The sequence below is a fragment of the Lingula anatina genome, chromosome 1, assembly GCF_051362555.1.
Source record: "Lingula anatina isolate TDL-2025a chromosome 1, LinAna3.0, whole genome shotgun sequence".
NCBI classification, from domain to species: Eukaryota; Metazoa; Brachiopoda; class Lingulata; order Lingulida; family Lingulidae; genus Lingula; species Lingula anatina.
Genome location: NC_141767.1, coordinates 10,782,827 through 10,800,060, shown reverse-complemented (window position 1 = coordinate 10,800,060; position 17,234 = coordinate 10,782,827). Strand labels below are relative to the sequence as shown.

The window sequence follows — 17,234 nt, the reverse complement described above, 5'->3', positions numbered from 1 at the left end:
TCTTTTTTTTTTTTTTTTGGAAAAGTGTGAGATTATTTATTTTCATTCATTCATTTATCTTTTTAAACATGACAGTTTCTGGGTTTTTTTTAAATAATAATATTCTTACTTCTATCTTCTGTCTACTTGAATCATATCTGTCCTCTACATGTAGTCTAATCGAACGCTTCTGGGCGGCTTTTTAAAAGACCCTTCAACTTGGCAGATTTTGTCTGCTTTGTAGGCGCGTTCTCAGATTCTGACGGGTGCCGAATCTTCTGGTTAAGATTAAACATACAGCAGCAAATTATATATCATATTATTTTATAAGAGTAGTCATAATTCACGATATATTATTATTGTTTAATAGTATACTTAATTTTTACTGTACATTTTCATCAACCAATGTAGATATCGGCTGTAAATATCTGGATGTATAAACTACAGTACAATGAATAAAGTATAACATTTATTAGCACTGTTATGGCAAGGATATGATTCATCTCTCTTTATCTCATCGTCGTCATGTAGGATCGTCGTGTCGTGGCTAAATACTTCGACAAATTTATTCGTCCAAGGCCAGGACAGATGTACATAAAACCTGTCTGAACGATGATAAATTTCTCTTAAGGAAGTAATCGAGTAATTACGCTTTTGTTGCCCGTCTGTTTCCAAAACGAAGCCGGATGACATTTTGCAAATGAAAACAAATACATCCCTCTTACTGACACCAAGGAGTACCTCCTTGATTGAACGTAATCAGCTTCGGTAATTTCTAATATTTACATCTTGTCTAAGTGCAAAAATTTGTTAAAGAGACCGTTGCTGGATTTAAAAAGTACCGCACGCGTACTAAGTACAAAGCAAGCAGAGCTACCGACAGTCGCCATAACAAACCTTACCGGACAGAGATATTTACGGTCCCATGTGAATATTCTTATCATAAAAATTAAATGTGATTTATTTTCCATGGTATTTTGAATTTGTCAAGCATTTCATTAGCTTACAGGGCATTTAACTGTACAGTTTGCAACCAAAAATGTTAGTGCGCCAAGTCACATGACCCTGTGGTCACTCTAGTTAGGTGAACAGTAATCAGTCACGTGGTTTTGGGTATGCATGATATAGAAATCTCGAGAGAATTTAGTAGACAAGTAGCAAGCATACCGGTTGGTCACCTGTTTTTGGAACCGTAGATAGCATATAATGTGAGTAATTGTAAAATGTATTTTTTTTTTTACTTTAACGCATATACTGTAGTTTGTTTCTATTAGTTTCTTAGTTTCTTATTATCGCATACTTACGTATTTTTTTTTTCATTTCTTTTAGATTTGTACAAAGAGTCCAACGTACACAAAGGACAAACGTGCCACGGTGTCTATTGTGCTAACGAAAAATGTTACAAATTGTGTTATCTACGGAGCTTTGTTAGTATCATATTAACTTTTTTTATTTTCATTTAAGTTTTATTATATGGAATTTTCACTGCGGTGAAAATTATTTCTACCGCGGTGAAAATTATTTTCACCGCAGTGAAAATAAATTTACACCGCGGTGGGAATTAATTTTCACCGCGGTGGAAAATAATTTTCACCGCGGTGGTAATTCCTGGCCATCTCAGCCCGGGTGATGCATACATGTTGGTTATACTACGGAGCCTTGTTAGTATCATATTAACTTTTTTCTATTTTCATTTAAGTTTTATTTTATGGAATTTTCACTGCGGTGAAAATTATTTCTATCGCGGTGAAAATAATTTTCACCACGGTGAAAATAATTTACACCTCGGTGGGAATTAATTTTCACCGCGGTGGTAATTCCTGGCCATCTCGGCCCGGGTGATGAATAGGTAATGAGAACCTTACATTTGCCAGATTCCGTCACGGTGCATGCTATTGTTACATACACACAAGGTTGGTGGATCTGTTCGTGGGGCCACTGCCGTGAACTTCAGTTTCCCATCTATATTTACCACCTCCATAATTAAAGTCCCGCTTGCAGTTTTATGCAAAGGGTATCCCATTGTTATTACTAAATACTTAACGTTATTTTTGGACAATGTATTTTTAAATATTTTTGTGATGTGTTTGCCCATACATCTTATCTTAATAGATATAATCTCGGTTTCTCGGAAAGGTTTCTTTCTACCAATATTCCCAATAATACGCAAATTATTATTTAGGGAAAAGCCACGTACAACATTGCAGCATTTCGGTGATTTTTAATCTATTTGAATACTGCCCGCTTCCTCCAGATTCCTGGGATGATAGGCACATAGACCGGTTAAACCGCGTGCATGTGCATGTGCTTGTCTTTATCAACGTCCTATCCAGACATCTGGTAAATGTTGGATTCATATAACCTACATGTATGCATTACCCGGGCCGAGATGGCCAGGAATTACCACCGCGGTGAAAATTATTTTCCACCGCGGTGAAAATTAATTCCCACCGCGGTGTAAATTATTTTTCACCGCGGTAGAAATAATTTTCACCACGGTGAAAATTCCATAACATAAAACTTAAATGAAAATAAAAAAAGTTAATATGATACTAACAAAGCTCCGTATTATACGAATCCAAAATTTACCAGATGTCTGGGAAGGAAGTTGATAAAGACACTCACATGCACATGCACACGGTTTAACCAGTCTATGTGCCAATCATCCCAGGAATGTGGAGGAAGCGGGCAGTATTCGCATAGATTAAAAATCACCGAAATGCTGCAATGTTGTACGTGGCTTTTCCCTAAATAATAATTTGCGTATTATTGGGAATATTGGTAGAAAGAAACCTTTCCGAGAAACCGAGATTACATCTTTTAAGATAAGATGTATGGGCAAACACATCACAAAAATATTTAAAAATACATTGTCCAAAAATAACATTAAGTATTTAGTAATAACAATATGGGATTCCCTTTGCATAAAACTGCAAGCGGGACTTTAATTATATAGGTGGTAAATATAGATGGGAAACTTAAGTTCACAGCAGTGGCCCCACGAACAGATCCACCAACCTTGTGTGTATGTAACAATAGCATGCACCGTGACGGAATCTGGCAAATGTAAGGTTCTCATTACCTATTCATCACCCGGGCCGAGATGGCCAGGAATTACCACCGCGGTGAAAATTATTTTCCACCGTGGTGAAAATTAATTCCCACCGCGTTGTAAATTATTTTCACCGTGGTAAAATAAAACTTAAATGAAAATAGAAAAAAGTTAATATGATACTAACAAAGCTCCGTAGTTATCTATACGTCAATAAAGGACTCAGTCATTTTATGCTTAACGTCATCTACAATAAAAACGGTTCCCTTCAGCCCGCCTCTTGCAAGAAGAGAAATACAGTTGGTGAACGTCACACATAACCCCTCTGTTTTTCTGACAGTAGCCTAGCAATGTATTGAAGAGTCAAACAACTTAAACTACAATCATTTTATGTAGAATGTGTTTATTTGCATGATTTCAATGCGTATATACATCAGGGTTCATAAAAAATATAGGACTGGCTCTTTTCTCATTTATCACCTCATTCTTCCATGCAGCAGTGTCTACACCGGTTACATCAACATGTTATGCTTAATAAAATCAAGAAGTTGCATACATACTTGGTATAATTTGTTTCACGTACATATTCCTTTAAAAGAAATCTGTTGGATTAGTGGATTAGAAAAAAAACTTGAAACCATGCTTTTATATTACATATTTAAGTGTTTAATATATAGTGATATAGTGGCAAATATGATGTATTGATCTTTGATGCCTCTTTACTTTAAAAAATATGCAGCTGAATTGACCGTAGTAAAATTGTAAAATACATGTTAAAGATTTTTGATTTTTGCCATTTTCTTAATTTTGAAAAAGCAAAGCATGCTAAAAAATTACCCTCTACCAGGGTGACATATTGATTTTTCACAGATATTCACAGATATGTCTATAGATAAATAGACAGTCATTTTGGTCTGATGTCACCCTGTTCATAAATCTCAAGGCTGATTACATGGCTGGTAATTGTTTGCATAACTGCTCAGGCACTGCCACTTGGCAGGTCCATTCTAACACCCCATTTCCATAGATTTTTAGATCGATCTATCCCTGTGGGGAGTCTCACTAGATTACTGTCAGCTTGGCCCGCTTAAGCGTCTGTCCCGCCTACTAAAAGCTGTCAGGGGGTAATTAACTATGGTGTCCGCTCGGCTGACTGCAATTTAGCCTGAACCCTCAGGGAGTTAGGTTGATCTAAAACTTAATCTTTAGATCGATCTAAATCTCTGGGAAAGCACCCTTAGTCTGCTTGACAGCAATCAAGACAGTTAATTGCTCTGACTTTAATCGCTTGCTCTTCTGTGACAAATAAAAAGGCCTTAGGGCGTATTCCCATAGATTTAAGATCGATCTATCCCCGTGGGGAGTCTCACTAGATTACTGTCAGATAATCCGGCTTAAATGTCCGTCCCGCCTACTACAAGCTGTAAGGGGGTAATTAACTTTCTTGCCCACTCGGCTGACAGCCCTTTTAGCGTGAACCCCAAGGGAGTTAGGTCAATCCAGTTGGATCGATTTAATCTCTGGGAATGGGGTCTTAGACTGGTTGTGTAACGAGCAGTTATCACATTGTTGTGAAGCTCGGTTCATGCAGAGTGAGTACAAAGCCTTTGGCGCGCGCGCAGAGATAAATTGTTTCCTCATGGTCAAACTTAACAGGGTCCATCAGCAAGAAATGTCCACAATAATAACTGCGACCCTGGTAGAGGGTACTAAAAAATATCCAGGACAACACAAAATTGTTTGTGACTCTCTACCCGTATATTACAGTGATTGTTGATAACTAGGACAGTTTCTTTTGTCCATACATTGAAAATGTATTTGAAAAAGAGTGTTGTATTTAACATGTTGTCTTGATTATACCAGTAGTAAAGAAGTCGGACACAATGACATACAATGGCCTAGCTTCTTCACACCACTCTTTTTATTTTCCATCCTTATTCATTTGATGGTAGATCCACATCATTGATATCGCAAAGGCCGAAGACATGCCAGCCATTGAGTACAATCCTAACTTCAGGTTTGTGTATGTTGCTCCTGCCATCATGAATAGAAGACCGAGTGCACTAAATTTCTGGGCTCGCCTGTTCCCAAGAATCAATAAAACACCAAGGACAATTTCTATGTTTCCCACCATGGTTCTGTAGAAATCTGCATCAGGGACATACCCCAAAGGAGCTAATGGAAACACCCTTGCATATGCTTGGAACATCTTCTCCTGAAATTTAGGAAAATTTTAATGAATTTCTTGCTTGTTAACATGCATAAAGTTTCTTCACTTTTTTTCTTTTTTCAGTTCATTAGTATTGTTAAATTATTACATTACTATTATGCATTCTTTATGTTTAGTAATGTCACAATTTTGGTTCTAAGTAATTGCACCTTAATTATAAAAGATAAATCATTACAGCATTCATTCATTCATCCATCCATTCATTCATTCATTCAAAATGCAATCTGAAGTTGAGCTGCTGTGTTGGACCATGTGTAACAGCCATGCGATTTGTCAGAGTATCTTATCATTAACTTTTATAAATTTGAAATCAATAAAAATATACAAATTCTGTTCTGTGGATAGTATGGGGCTCTGACCAAAGAGGATTGGCAGGGCATCCATCAAAACTATACACTAATGAGTAGGTCGCTATATCTAACTTGGTATGAAAGTGAAAAAAAAACAACATTAAATTCAGGTGATCCGGTCTGTCTTTCAGGTATCGCTGACGTATTTTGCCTGGAATATTGTCTTGTGTTTAAAAGATCATGGAAAGAAACAATAAACACCCATCTGAAATTATATATATATGCAAGGAGCTATTATTAAATATTTAACTTGCAACTTGCAGCGCTCCTACACCCAATCACACACCATGTATAGCTACTGTAATCGACCTTTTTCATATTCAAGGTTTTCATATGAATTCAAGCTCAGTGGCGGGTGCAATATAACATATCAAATCATTTCTCAAATAAATAACCCAATTATATAATGAAATGTCCGTTGGAGTAGCTTTTAAGATAAAACGAAAGTTACCATATCAGCTGTTAGTTCGCTCTTAACTGCCGTTGTCTTCACGAGTCCAGAAGCACTGAATAAAATGCCAGTAAAACCAGTAAAAATCTCTACAAACGTAGCCATCTTAACCCGTTAGCTGCAGGCCTCCTATTCATGTACTATATGAGTAGGTCATTACACTACACTAGCGTGGAGGCCTTTCACATCTGGCGATAAAGCTGTATTGTATGGAGTAAAAGATTGACAAATGCATGGCCTGGGTATAATTGCATAAGAGAGGCGTTCATCCGAGCTAGCGTAAAGGGGGTTGGCGGCACTGCACGACGCAAAACGAGACAAGACAATCTGCGTGCAATTTGGGTATCCTTTTTTATACCATAACCGTAGCATGTCTGCACCCGTGCTGGGTCTATCTTTAATTGGGACTCTCATAAATATCCCTGGACGGCGGCTCTGATGTCTGACACGCCTACTGAAGCTGCTAGGGGGTAATTGACTATCGTTTAGCAGCTTCTGCAGGCGTGCCAGACATCTAAGCCGCTTAGTCTGAACGCAATTTAGCGAGAATATGGGTCGATCCTACTAGATATATCTAGGTATGAGAATGGGGTATTAGTGCAAGACGATCTGCTTATTTAATCGATGGCTATATTTTCCCATTCTGACACTGATGTCGATTGGGTATGCCGATTTGCGAAGTGATTGTTAGCGGCAAATAGTGAGTTAATTATTTAAAATGAATGAAGAAAAGCACATTATTGTTAAACTAAAAATTCAGTGATAAAGGAATATTGCCTAAAGTGCGCGTGGGATTTGTGAGTCTGATCATTGGGTGATTTCAGTATGTTGTTTAGTTCAAGTTGTGAAGAGTTTATGTGATTAAATTGTAATTTTATATTACCCAAACGCTTTTAAAGATCACCTGATGTGTTTTTCAGGCACACTGTCTATAATTGACCATTGGGAGCCGCTGCGATGGTCGAGACGAAGAAAAGCTCACCAAGATATGGTATGTCTTGTACTTTAAAAAAATATTGTGTCAGGTTTGTTGGATATTTCCAGCATTTTGTCTTTGATATACATGTACCTCATGTTTCATTTTACACACTTTTCGATTTCAGATAAATCTACCCAGGTTTATTCTGCATTAGGAGTGGCATTTGTTTGTATAGTGATAGGTGTTCCCTTGTGGTGGAAGACGACAGAAACCTACAGAGTGTCACTGCCCTACAGCCACATTGCAGAACTTGCAGCCAAAGAAGTACCTTATATGTTTTATAGATTTGTGCATCTTTAACTTATTCATTGGTGATCACAAGTTGTACATCAATAACAAATTTATAATAGATTTTCATTATTATTTATTATATGAAATTTACCAAAATTTCAATTTTTTTCTGGAATAAAATGTTAGAATCTTGAACAGGTCAGGTGCCTATATATTGAAAGAAAATTGTATTTAAATGTCTCAAAGTATGTTGATGCTAGATATAAGAATTTTCAATAAATTTTGACAGAAAATATTCATATTTACTCAGAAACTAAAAATGTTCGGGCTTAAATATTCTCTTACAGGATTTTTTTAGATTTAAACAACATGTTTAGGATACAGTTGATGAGTGTTATTTAAATTTTTATAACTTTAAAGGATATTTATACTTTTCTTGATATGCATGAAAGTATTTGTATGAAAACTATAGATTTATATACTGATCTATGAAATTTCATAATTTTCCAGACAATATGTTCAGTTGATGTGACCATTGTAATATTTGATGAGAGAATAGACAAAAAAGACTTGTCATTATTTGGAGAAAATCTGAAGGAGGCACTTGAAGGTAAAGTGACCAATTTTAGTTATCATTTAAAAACTGTGTAACAGTTTATGTATATGTAAATTGTGTTTAGAAATTAAGTATTGAATGGAAAAATATGAAGCTTCACATACTTTTTGAAACCTACAAGAGTACACATTAAAGAATTGTTAGGTTTAAAGGTGCTCTTCACAGGATTTATCTACTAGAATGAATTTGGGTAAAGGGCAATTTTCTCTGACTCACGAATCATTGTTTGAGTTTGAGCTTTCCTGCACTTGGATTTGATGTCTTATTCCATTTTTAATGTAATAATTTACTGGTAGTTCTTAACAGCTGGCCAGTCATTTAGAACAACATATATCTGCCTTCTCTGAACCTCACTGAGCATTGCCTAGTTTTCACTTCACAACACTAAAAAATGGTGCTGTGTTTTGTATTACTGCTCTGTTTCATATGTAATACAGATGCTGCAAGGTATTGTAATTAAGTAACTTGTATGCACCAGTAATGATTAATCACCTGTAATAGTGTAAAATGTACTTCAGTAATGCTGAGGCACAAAGTGACCTTTTATAACGTAAAGTGTGTATTTCACTGTTTTCATTAAAGAAATGATGCAAGTGGGCAGATGTATGTTTTAATGCTAAATGATAAAGATAATGAAACTGTTTTGGTTGAATCAGAAAGGTAATGAAAATGTTTGGAGAAATTGTATTGCCAAAGAAAGATGAAGTGAGTATTTAGGTGTATTTGTTTTTGTTTTGGAAGTTAGTTTAATGATGTAAATTATGAAATATTGTATTTAATGAAATTAACAAAAGACAAGCTTTTGACTTTGGGAACACCACTCAGCTGTATAGTTGTCAATTAGCATTACTGTCAGTAAGAGAATAGCTAGTGAATACTAACTTTAATTTGAGAGAGACTCAAATTACCAGGAGTTTTTTCATAAAAACCATTCTGTGATAATATCATGGCTACCTGAATGGGCTGAGAAAATAAGAACTTTTATTGAAAGGGTTTTTATTGTCTTCAAAGGTTAGTTCATGGGTTTGAAAATCCTCCAAAGTTTATTTTAGTTATCCACAGATACATACACCTTAAAACTGATTAAACCCCTTAAATATATTTTTCTGGGGTGTACTTGGTGTTGATACTTCCATCTGAGCTTAGGAAGATGGCAAGTCATTTTAAACTAAATCAACCTTTGCATAATTAATTAAAGGTCGAATCCAAGTGCAGAGAGGTACAGATAAATGATTCATGAGTACCAGCAGATTGCTTAAATTTCCCCTGGACAATCCATTTGCAGGGTGAATCCCATGGAGTTGCCCTTTATGGTCTGAGTCACAAAATATAAGAAGCTTTGCAGGATATAAACATGATTGTGGAGGATTTAGAAGTGTGTGAAGATTCCCTTTGAAGAATAACATTTTTCCAGTGAGATATTTGTTAAGCAAACAGTCTGGGGCCTTTTTCACAAGTCCAAAATTATTAACCTATTTTGTTCAATTAGATGAAATGGTGTGCCTGAATTTATAATGAGACAGACAGTTGTAGAAAAGTACATTTATCAGGTTATGAAGCAGACCAAATTTCGGACAAAATGGATGAGACCAACCTATTGTCGGAAACTTTTTAAATCTTTCTTGAAACTGTCCTCAGATTTTTACATTTCATTCATTTGGGTAGGTACTAGTGGGTCCAGTGGATTGAAGATCAAGTTTAGAGGAAACCTCAGAGATGCGTATGAAGATGAGCAAATGATTCTGAAAAGATCTCTAAATCTAGAAGGTACGAGCTGTTCAAAGGGTGACATTCGTCTACAGATGGAGTTTACATTCATCAATAGCAATGATTTGAATAAAATAAATATTACAAGTGCTGCAATTATTTATTACAAAAATGTTTGATTCCTTAATCTCATTGCTGGGCTTTATTTCCTTTAGACCTGGACAGGGAGATTGACAGAGAAAAGGTTTTGGAGGAACATGGAAAATATTCATTTTACATTATCCCAGCCAATGACAAACTGTTTCCTGGAACAAGTGACATTTACATCGGAAGGAGGAGGAATGTATATTTACATATGAAGTCACCTGCTTTGGAGGGTAAGAAATCATGCCACCATATCATGATGGATTTTGGTTGGATTGTTGATTATAACATGGACAATGTTTGTGTAGATAATTGCCTATTGAATAATGTTTAATTAGATTATTTTCATTTTGTCAATTTTAATTAATTTTTTTTAATTGCTTCAAGGCAAATCTAGCATATGTTTAAATTGACATGAAAGGTTCAGTAGACTTGGCAACCAGGCATGGACTATGGATATCCATATAATTTGGTCATAATGTGATTTATTTTTCTGTTATCAGATTTAAACAGACTTGTACCTATTTTAAAGCCCATTATAAGAGATAAGTTTGTAAATGTGGCAGCACTAGTGAAGACTTTTGAGTCTGCATCAGGGGCACAACACCTTGAGGTAATTCCCCCTTTATTTAATCTTTATGACTATGCTAATACATCTGTATTCTCATTGGTTTTAACATTGATTCAGGAAGTAGGAATTTGAATGCACCCCACCTCAAATAAACACTCATCCAAAAGTTTTAAAGATCAGGAGTAAGTGATGGGTGGAATAATTAATATCTGCCATCTTTAATTTGGCATGATATGTTATTTGTTGAAAACAATTAAAAAGATCCTCTGTCTTTTTTATGTACAGACACAGATGTGTCTGTACATATAGCCATCATCTGCGTCTGTCGTCGCCGTCGCCGTCGTCGCTGTCGTCGCCGTCGTCGCCGTCGCCGTGCACTTTTACCGATAACACGATAAGTGGAAAACCATTTTATCTTTTGACTTGAAACTTGCAGAACTGATGAATATTCATAATACGCAGGTCAAGTTCGAAAATCAGCATGATCGGGTCACTTTTAGGGAATTTATGCTGTTTTTTCACTTTTTTCAGCATATATGCAGCACCGATAACACGATAAGTGGAAAACCATTTTACCTTTTGACTTGAAACTTACAGAACTGATTAATATTCATAATACACAGGTCAAGTTCGAAAAGTAGCATGATCGGGTCACTTTTAGGGAATTTATGCTGTTTTTTCACTTTTTTCAGCATGTATGCAGCACCGATAACACGATAAGTGGAAAACCATTTTACCTTTTGACTTGAAACTTACAGAACTGATGAATATTCATAATACGCAGTTCAAGTTCAAAAATCAGCATGATCGGGTCACTTTTAGGGAATTTATGCTGTTTTTTCACTTTTTTCAGCATATATGCAGCACCGATAACACGATAAGTGGAAAACCATTTTACCTTTTGACTTGAAACTTACAGAACTGATGAATATTCATAATACGCAGGTCAAGTTCGAAAATCAGCATGATCGGGTCACTTTTAGGGAATTTATGCTGTTTTTTTCACTTTTTTCAGCATATATGCAGCACCGATAACACGATAAGTGGAAAACCATTTTACTTTTTGGCTTGAAACTTACAAAACTGATGAATATTTATAATCCGCAGGTCAAGTTCGAAAATCAGCGTGATTGGGTCATTTTTAGTGAATTTAGGCTGTTTTTTCACTTTTTTCAACATATATGCAACACTGATAACACAATATAAGAAAAACAGATAGGCCAATTGTCATTATACTCACAGGAGTAGTCAAACTAACTAAAATGCAGGTTGAGTTCGAAAATCAGCATAATCGGGCCTTTATTTTAGAAGTTATGCTGTTTTTTCACATTTCCTCAGATTCAATTATTAGGCATGTTAACAGTCTCATTATTTAACTAATAAGATGCCTAAAAGTGTTTGTTTGATATTTCCTGCATCTTTACAACATTGTTAGTTGATTATGTAAAAAACATGGTAAACTTGTTATCATGTATTGTGTAATAAAGTGTCAAAAATGGAAATAAACTCATATCATTGCAGTTTGTCATATTCAATCATCCACTATGTTCAGAATCTCAGAATGGAGGAAATTGGACATTTAACACTGTTCTATTGATACTTTTCCCATCTCATCAATTTTCTTAGTTGGACATATAAAAATGGCAGTAAAATGTTTATTTTGTTTTATGTTAAAAAAGTGTTAAAAATGGAAATAAACCCATTTCAGAACAGTGCTGTCTTGTTTACATTTTGGCATTATCAAGGCGTGACTTTGAAGTTCCATGGGCCTGAAGACCTTTGCTAGTCACATTTTCTGAATATCTATGATACAAATATTTTATAATTAAAAATTGATGGTCATTAAGCTGTTAAACATTATGTAATATTGCATCAAAATTTGAAGAAACCCCCATTTTGGGCACTGCTTCCATGATGACCATTTAAGGAAAATCATGTCACTTACTGTTCTCAAACTTACAGGATAGAAACATGGGACTAAAATACAGCTTCAGTAGGCAATGCAGTCTGTTTGGTTTTTTTTTTGGCAGTTAAACAGTTTTTTGTGAAAATTTAATTTTTCACATATTGGCATTTTCAAGGTGTGACTTTAAAGTTCCATGATCTTGAAGACTTTTGCTTGTCACATTTTCTGAATGTCCATGTTACTAATATTTTATTAATAACATTTGATTGTCATTATGCTGTTAAACATTATGTAATGTTGCATCAAAATTTGAAGAAACCCCTATTTTGGGCACTGCTCCTATGATGACCATTTAAGGGAAATCATGTCACTTACTGTTCTCAAACTTACAGGAAAGAAACATGGGTCTAACATACAGCTTCAATAGGCAACCCAGTCTGTTTGGTAAATTTTTCTGGCAATTTAACAGTTTTTTGTGAAAATTTAATTTTTCACTTATTTGCATCTTTATTTTCTGTTCTTTGTCTGTACATTTGACAGCTTTGCTGCCTTGTTAAGACTTATTATAGATCTGCCAGAGCATGTGTCTGAATTGTGAGGAATATTTCATATATTTTGTTGAATTACAGACTGATAAAGCCAGCATGAGAGCTGTTCATTCCAACCCTGGTTATGATGTCACCTTCACATTGTTAAACCCACAGCCAGACATTTTAAATGTACAGTGGGACATTAAGAGAGGTGTTGAAAGTAAGAAGAAAAAAGATGCTTTGATATATATAATGCCCAGCATGATTTTAAGTTTATGAAATTAGATAAAAAAAGGATAAGTCTCTTAGTAAATTTTTGAATACTGAAAAGCCCTTTTTTCTTTTTTTTCTTAGAATGCCATTACATTTTATTAACCGTAAAACATTTTTTTTGTTTTCAATTTCATTTTTGATAAAAAAGATTGCTCACTTTCTGTTGCAGAGTTCTTACAACCTTTCATTGAAAAATTGATGCAGTTTGCTAGTATAACAGTAAAATCGCAGGTAAATTATAATCGCATTTACAAAGTTATATTGTAATTTTTCAAATGTCAAGGTAAATAGTTATGGAGAAGTTTCATATATCTTTATATTGGATGTTTTTAGATATTGGATATTGTATAAATCTTGTCAGGTCCACAATATTGCTATGATGTAATCTTAACGTATTTTATCTGAAGATATGATGATTGTTTTTCCTGCTATTGAATCTTTGATGTTTTAATTTCAGATGCTGTACTATACAAGGCTTGCCTTCAAACCCAAGCACGACAAAAACAATGGCAGGTACTTCTTAAAACAGGAAGATCTGCCTCACCTCATCAATCCCATAGAAGCTAAATTGGGTTTGTTTTATTTGCTATTAAATATTTCAATTTATGGCTTTATGCATTTAGTTTTCATGTGTTTTCACAAAGGGATATAATGTATTTTGTCAGTTATGAAATGTCCTGATATTGCTGTAGTAATGTGTAATTTGAGACAGAGGAATGTTATTGTGTAATATACTTTGTGAATATTACGATCACAAAAGCTATATCACATACTTACTGCCCAAGATGTATAACTCTCATAAATAAGGGATGTCTTGAACATGTCCTTTTTAGTCATTTAAAATATAGATTACAGGAAGGAAGGAATTAAAGGAAAACAAAAATGTACCAGACAGAATGGAAAAAGTTGCAAACCTTTAGACATTATGCAAGTGAACATTTTTATACTTTAGTTATATTATGTGTATCTTCAATCCAGGCTCCCATGTATCCAACAATCCCAATTTAAACTTTGTTGTTTATATTCCCACGAGAGATCAGAGCCCACTCCACATATATGATGAGAAAGGTGAGTATTCTGAAGAGAGGAGCCTATGTTATTGATATGGGTTTTCAATCACACTCACATTAAACAGAACTTACTTTTTTGTTTAACATTATGCTGCTGTAAAAAATATTATTTCTTTTGAAGTCACATGATTTTTTAAAATCATTTCAGTTACCAAACGGTTTATTCTCCTGGAAATTGCAATACCATTCTCTCAGTTACCATTTTATACCATACCCTATACCACTGACAAAATTATGATCTATAAGCATGAGATGGGAACTGGTTAATTTCACCCAAGACTATTTATAGATCACACTATTCTTCATGGTTTGGACAGGGTATAGCTTGGTGATAAAAGGAAAACTGTTAAAGTAACAGGGATTTTATTGTAATGTAAAGGTCTAAAACACATTGTATGGCATTAAGTGAGCTATATAATATACCTTCCCAGATTTTCCCACGGCAACCAACTCTTTTCTAAGCCCCAGATGGGGAGGGGTATTGCTTCACAATATGCCCTCTCCCCAGGAGAACACAACATTACCAGCACAGGTTCAAGTGGACATGAAAGCCATGATGGAAGTGTTCCTGGCACAGTTGAAGATGCTGCTGGGGTTTCCTCAGGTTGGGCAGACATGATTTACAATATAGATATTCACGAGAGTCTTATTTCTATAGATTTGAAATGGAATCCAGCTTTTTTAAGTTGATATGAAACAAGTAGGTTTCAGCAGATTTTACGTTATTTCACTCACATTGAAAATAGCATTAGATGTTTCATATATGACCCTTAAATTTTCAACATTTAGCCAATGTCACATTAATTTAACTATCAACTTCTTACGAACACATTGACATATTCTTGTGCCCTTTTTTTTTTGCCAGGCTGCCTTCCCTCAAGCTGATGTAGCACTGCCAGACAACTCTGGAATTTTACTCTGGGTAAGCTTTGGAAGGATTTTTTTGTTTGTGAGTGCATGTTGCAATGCTAGGGGCTTTTGATGAATAGTTTTTGTATTTATTTTCATCTTAAACATTTGATAGTTTCCCTTTAAAAATGTTGGGTATCGACAATTTCAAGTCAGCTTTTCTTTGTGGACTTTTTACAGAGAAATGATGTATTTTGTTTCAAAGCAAGATACATACAATGAGATCACTCAAAAGTTTTTTTCAAACTTCATCCGACAGGAGCTAGATTATTGGCTGCGTTACAGAACACTAGAAAACATTGCCACCTCAACAGCCACATTGAAGTCTTTGGCACAGTTGCTTGAACAAATAGGAAATATTGTCATTAATGATGACATTGGTAGAGAGGTGAGTTAGTTGTATAAATACCTAAAACAAAAATGTAAGAACACAGTGATATTACACAGTCAGTGAATTTTTATCACGCGTACCATTGTACTGAGACTCTTACAAGGGTATCTGTCCATGCACTTTAAAATGCCTTACCTTGTTGTTGTTGTTATAATTATTATTATTATCAGTAGTAGTAGTATGTGTGAACATCATGTGGCATATTAAATTTGTATGAGTATATTTATATTTCCATCTGTAGGTGCAACATGCTGTAGAAGAAATTGATAAGTGTCACACTTTACTCAAACAGAATAAATTAAAGGAAGCTTTTTTATCATCAAAAGAGGCCATTGTAGCATCAGGTCAGTTGCATTGTATGTTTTGCATTTTTAATCTAAGTTTTCCTACCTTTTTGATACCATTTCTGATGATACTATTATGATATTATACTGAAAGCTATAATTTATTAACTAAGTCACTCCAAAATCTATTTTCTTTTTTTTTTATATAGAAAAAGCATTTTTTGACCCATCTCTTCTGGAGTTGTTGTATTTCCCAGAGGATCAAAAGTAAGTCACCATGTGTTTATGAAATATTTCTGATTTTTCTATACTCAGCCTTACTGAGCAGAAATTTGAGGGTAGGGGGAAAAGAGAAATTCACAAATTATTCTTCAATAAAGGTATTGGAAAAAATGTATATTTGGTTAATTTTGTCATATATGGTGGTAATGGAAGTAAGAGATCTCTTTTTCAATAAAAAATTTATACGGATATCAGTCATACATAACTGGGGAATACTTATGATATGAATGGTGTTATGAATTAAGCAATGAGTAATACAAAGCAAATTTTTTCATAATTACAGGTTTGCCATATACATTCCACTTTTTCTACCCATCAGTATACCAGTATTTATGTCAGTCATCCAAGCAATCAAATATTTTAGAGGAAAGGACAAGGAAAAGAAAGAGTAATGACAACAACTGTGTATATTTCCACTAATATGACAATTGGGGAGAAGAATGACGGGAAGACACTATATGTTTACCAGTTAATTCATAGTCACATGGAAAAAAGGGAAAAGTTGCCATCCATGCAGGGCCTATATAGTGACTTGGCTGGTTGTGAAAGAATCTGGAGAAAGAGACGAATCTGTGAGGTTTCTTCACTCAAATTGAATAGTGAAAAAAGATATGAAAAAAACTTTTATGTCAATACAAACTACAGAGGGCTGATTTGTTTCATCTTAGAAAAGAAATATCTCATAAACATTAAAAACAGGCAAATGAACCATTAAAATTCTCATAGCTCAAAGGTAAAATTACAGTTTCTACATAAGTTTAGAACAAGCTGACGGCTTACATTTACCTTTTTGTAGTATCCAGGCATAAAGATTTGAATGTTAGTGTTTTAATTCAGTGCAATAAAACTAATTATTTCGTAAGTTAAGCCTTTTCTTTGCTCCCCCCCCCCTTTTACTTATAAATGGATCAACAAGTATTTAGCAGGGATGAGATTGGGCAATGGGACAACGAAATTCAACTTGGTGCTACACTATTAGTGGGGGTGTGAATTTCATAATTTCTCTTTGAAGAGAAATAATTGCATGTAGTATCTTGCATGTTAGAACACAGGCGTGTTGGTTTCAGTCTTGGATCAAGCCCAAGTTACATCCTAACTTCAGTACGTGGCCTTTTTTTCGAACCCATAAACACGCTACTCAGTCTCTCTCTTTTTTGTTTTTTTTGTTTTTTTTTTGTAAGAGCCGTTCGAGTAAACAAATACCAATGAAAAGTTGTCGAAATATTTGATTGTTGCATTGGTTTACACATGAACTCCCTTGATCTGTTAGAAATGTTAT

The 17,234-nt window shown here is 34.7% G+C and overlaps 2 protein-coding genes across 5 annotated transcripts; one reads left to right on the top strand and one right to left on the bottom strand.

The window, feature by feature from the left end:
* Nucleotides 1-1,088: 1,088 nt before the first annotated feature.
* On the top strand, nucleotides 1,089-16,817 carry LOC106155442 (GPI-anchor transamidase component PIGS). 4 transcript variants are annotated; one of them, XM_086999491.1, is made up of 17 exons: nucleotides 1,089-1,187; nucleotides 6,983-7,053; nucleotides 7,166-7,305; nucleotides 7,783-7,882; nucleotides 9,554-9,655; nucleotides 9,811-9,972; nucleotides 10,243-10,352; nucleotides 12,846-12,966; nucleotides 13,189-13,250; nucleotides 13,477-13,591; nucleotides 13,998-14,087; nucleotides 14,521-14,693; nucleotides 14,955-15,011; nucleotides 15,258-15,386; nucleotides 15,631-15,733; nucleotides 15,883-15,940; nucleotides 16,239-16,817. In XM_086999491.1, exons 2-17 carry the CDS (start codon nucleotides 7,020-7,022, stop codon nucleotides 16,345-16,347), a joined length of 1,665 nt encoding a protein of 554 aa, XP_086855617.1. In that variant the 5' UTR covers nucleotides 1,089-1,187; nucleotides 6,983-7,019; the 3' UTR covers nucleotides 16,348-16,817. The 4 variants fall into 4 exon arrangements, with proteins under 4 accessions (XP_086855617.1, XP_086855618.1, XP_013385756.2 ...); XM_086999492.1 differs by lacking the exon at nucleotides 1,089-1,187 and adding an exon at nucleotides 1,320-1,406; XM_013530302.3 differs by lacking the exon at nucleotides 1,089-1,187 and adding an exon at nucleotides 6,596-6,762.
* Nucleotides 3,418-6,434, bottom strand: LOC106155444 (transmembrane protein 35B). The gene is made up of 2 exons (XM_086999495.1): nucleotides 6,063-6,434; nucleotides 3,418-5,246 (listed from the first exon to the last, which is right to left on the bottom strand). The coding sequence occupies exons 1-2, from the start codon at nucleotides 6,165-6,167 to the stop codon at nucleotides 4,953-4,955; spliced, it is 399 nt and encodes a 132-aa protein (XP_086855621.1). The 5' UTR covers nucleotides 6,168-6,434; the 3' UTR covers nucleotides 3,418-4,952.
* Nucleotides 16,818-17,234: the final 417 nt, after the last annotated feature.

Coding starts and splice junctions, on each gene's coding strand:
- LOC106155444 (XM_086999495.1), bottom strand. CDS start 6,167: ATGGCTACGTTTGTAGAGATTTTTACTGGTTTTACTGGCATTTTATTC. Junction 5,247..6,062: donor GCGAACTAACAGCTGATATG/GTAACTTTCGTT, acceptor CCTAAATTTCAG/GAGAAGATGTTCCAAGCATA.
- LOC106155442 (XM_086999491.1), top strand. CDS start 7,020: ATGGTCGAGACGAAGAAAAGCTCACCAAGATATG. Junction 13,592..13,997: donor TCCCATAGAAGCTAAATTGG/GTTTGTTTTATT, acceptor TCTTCAATCCAG/GCTCCCATGTATCCAACAAT. Junction 15,012..15,257: donor ACTCTGGAATTTTACTCTGG/GTAAGCTTTGGA, acceptor TTCATCCGACAG/GAGCTAGATTATTGGCTGCG.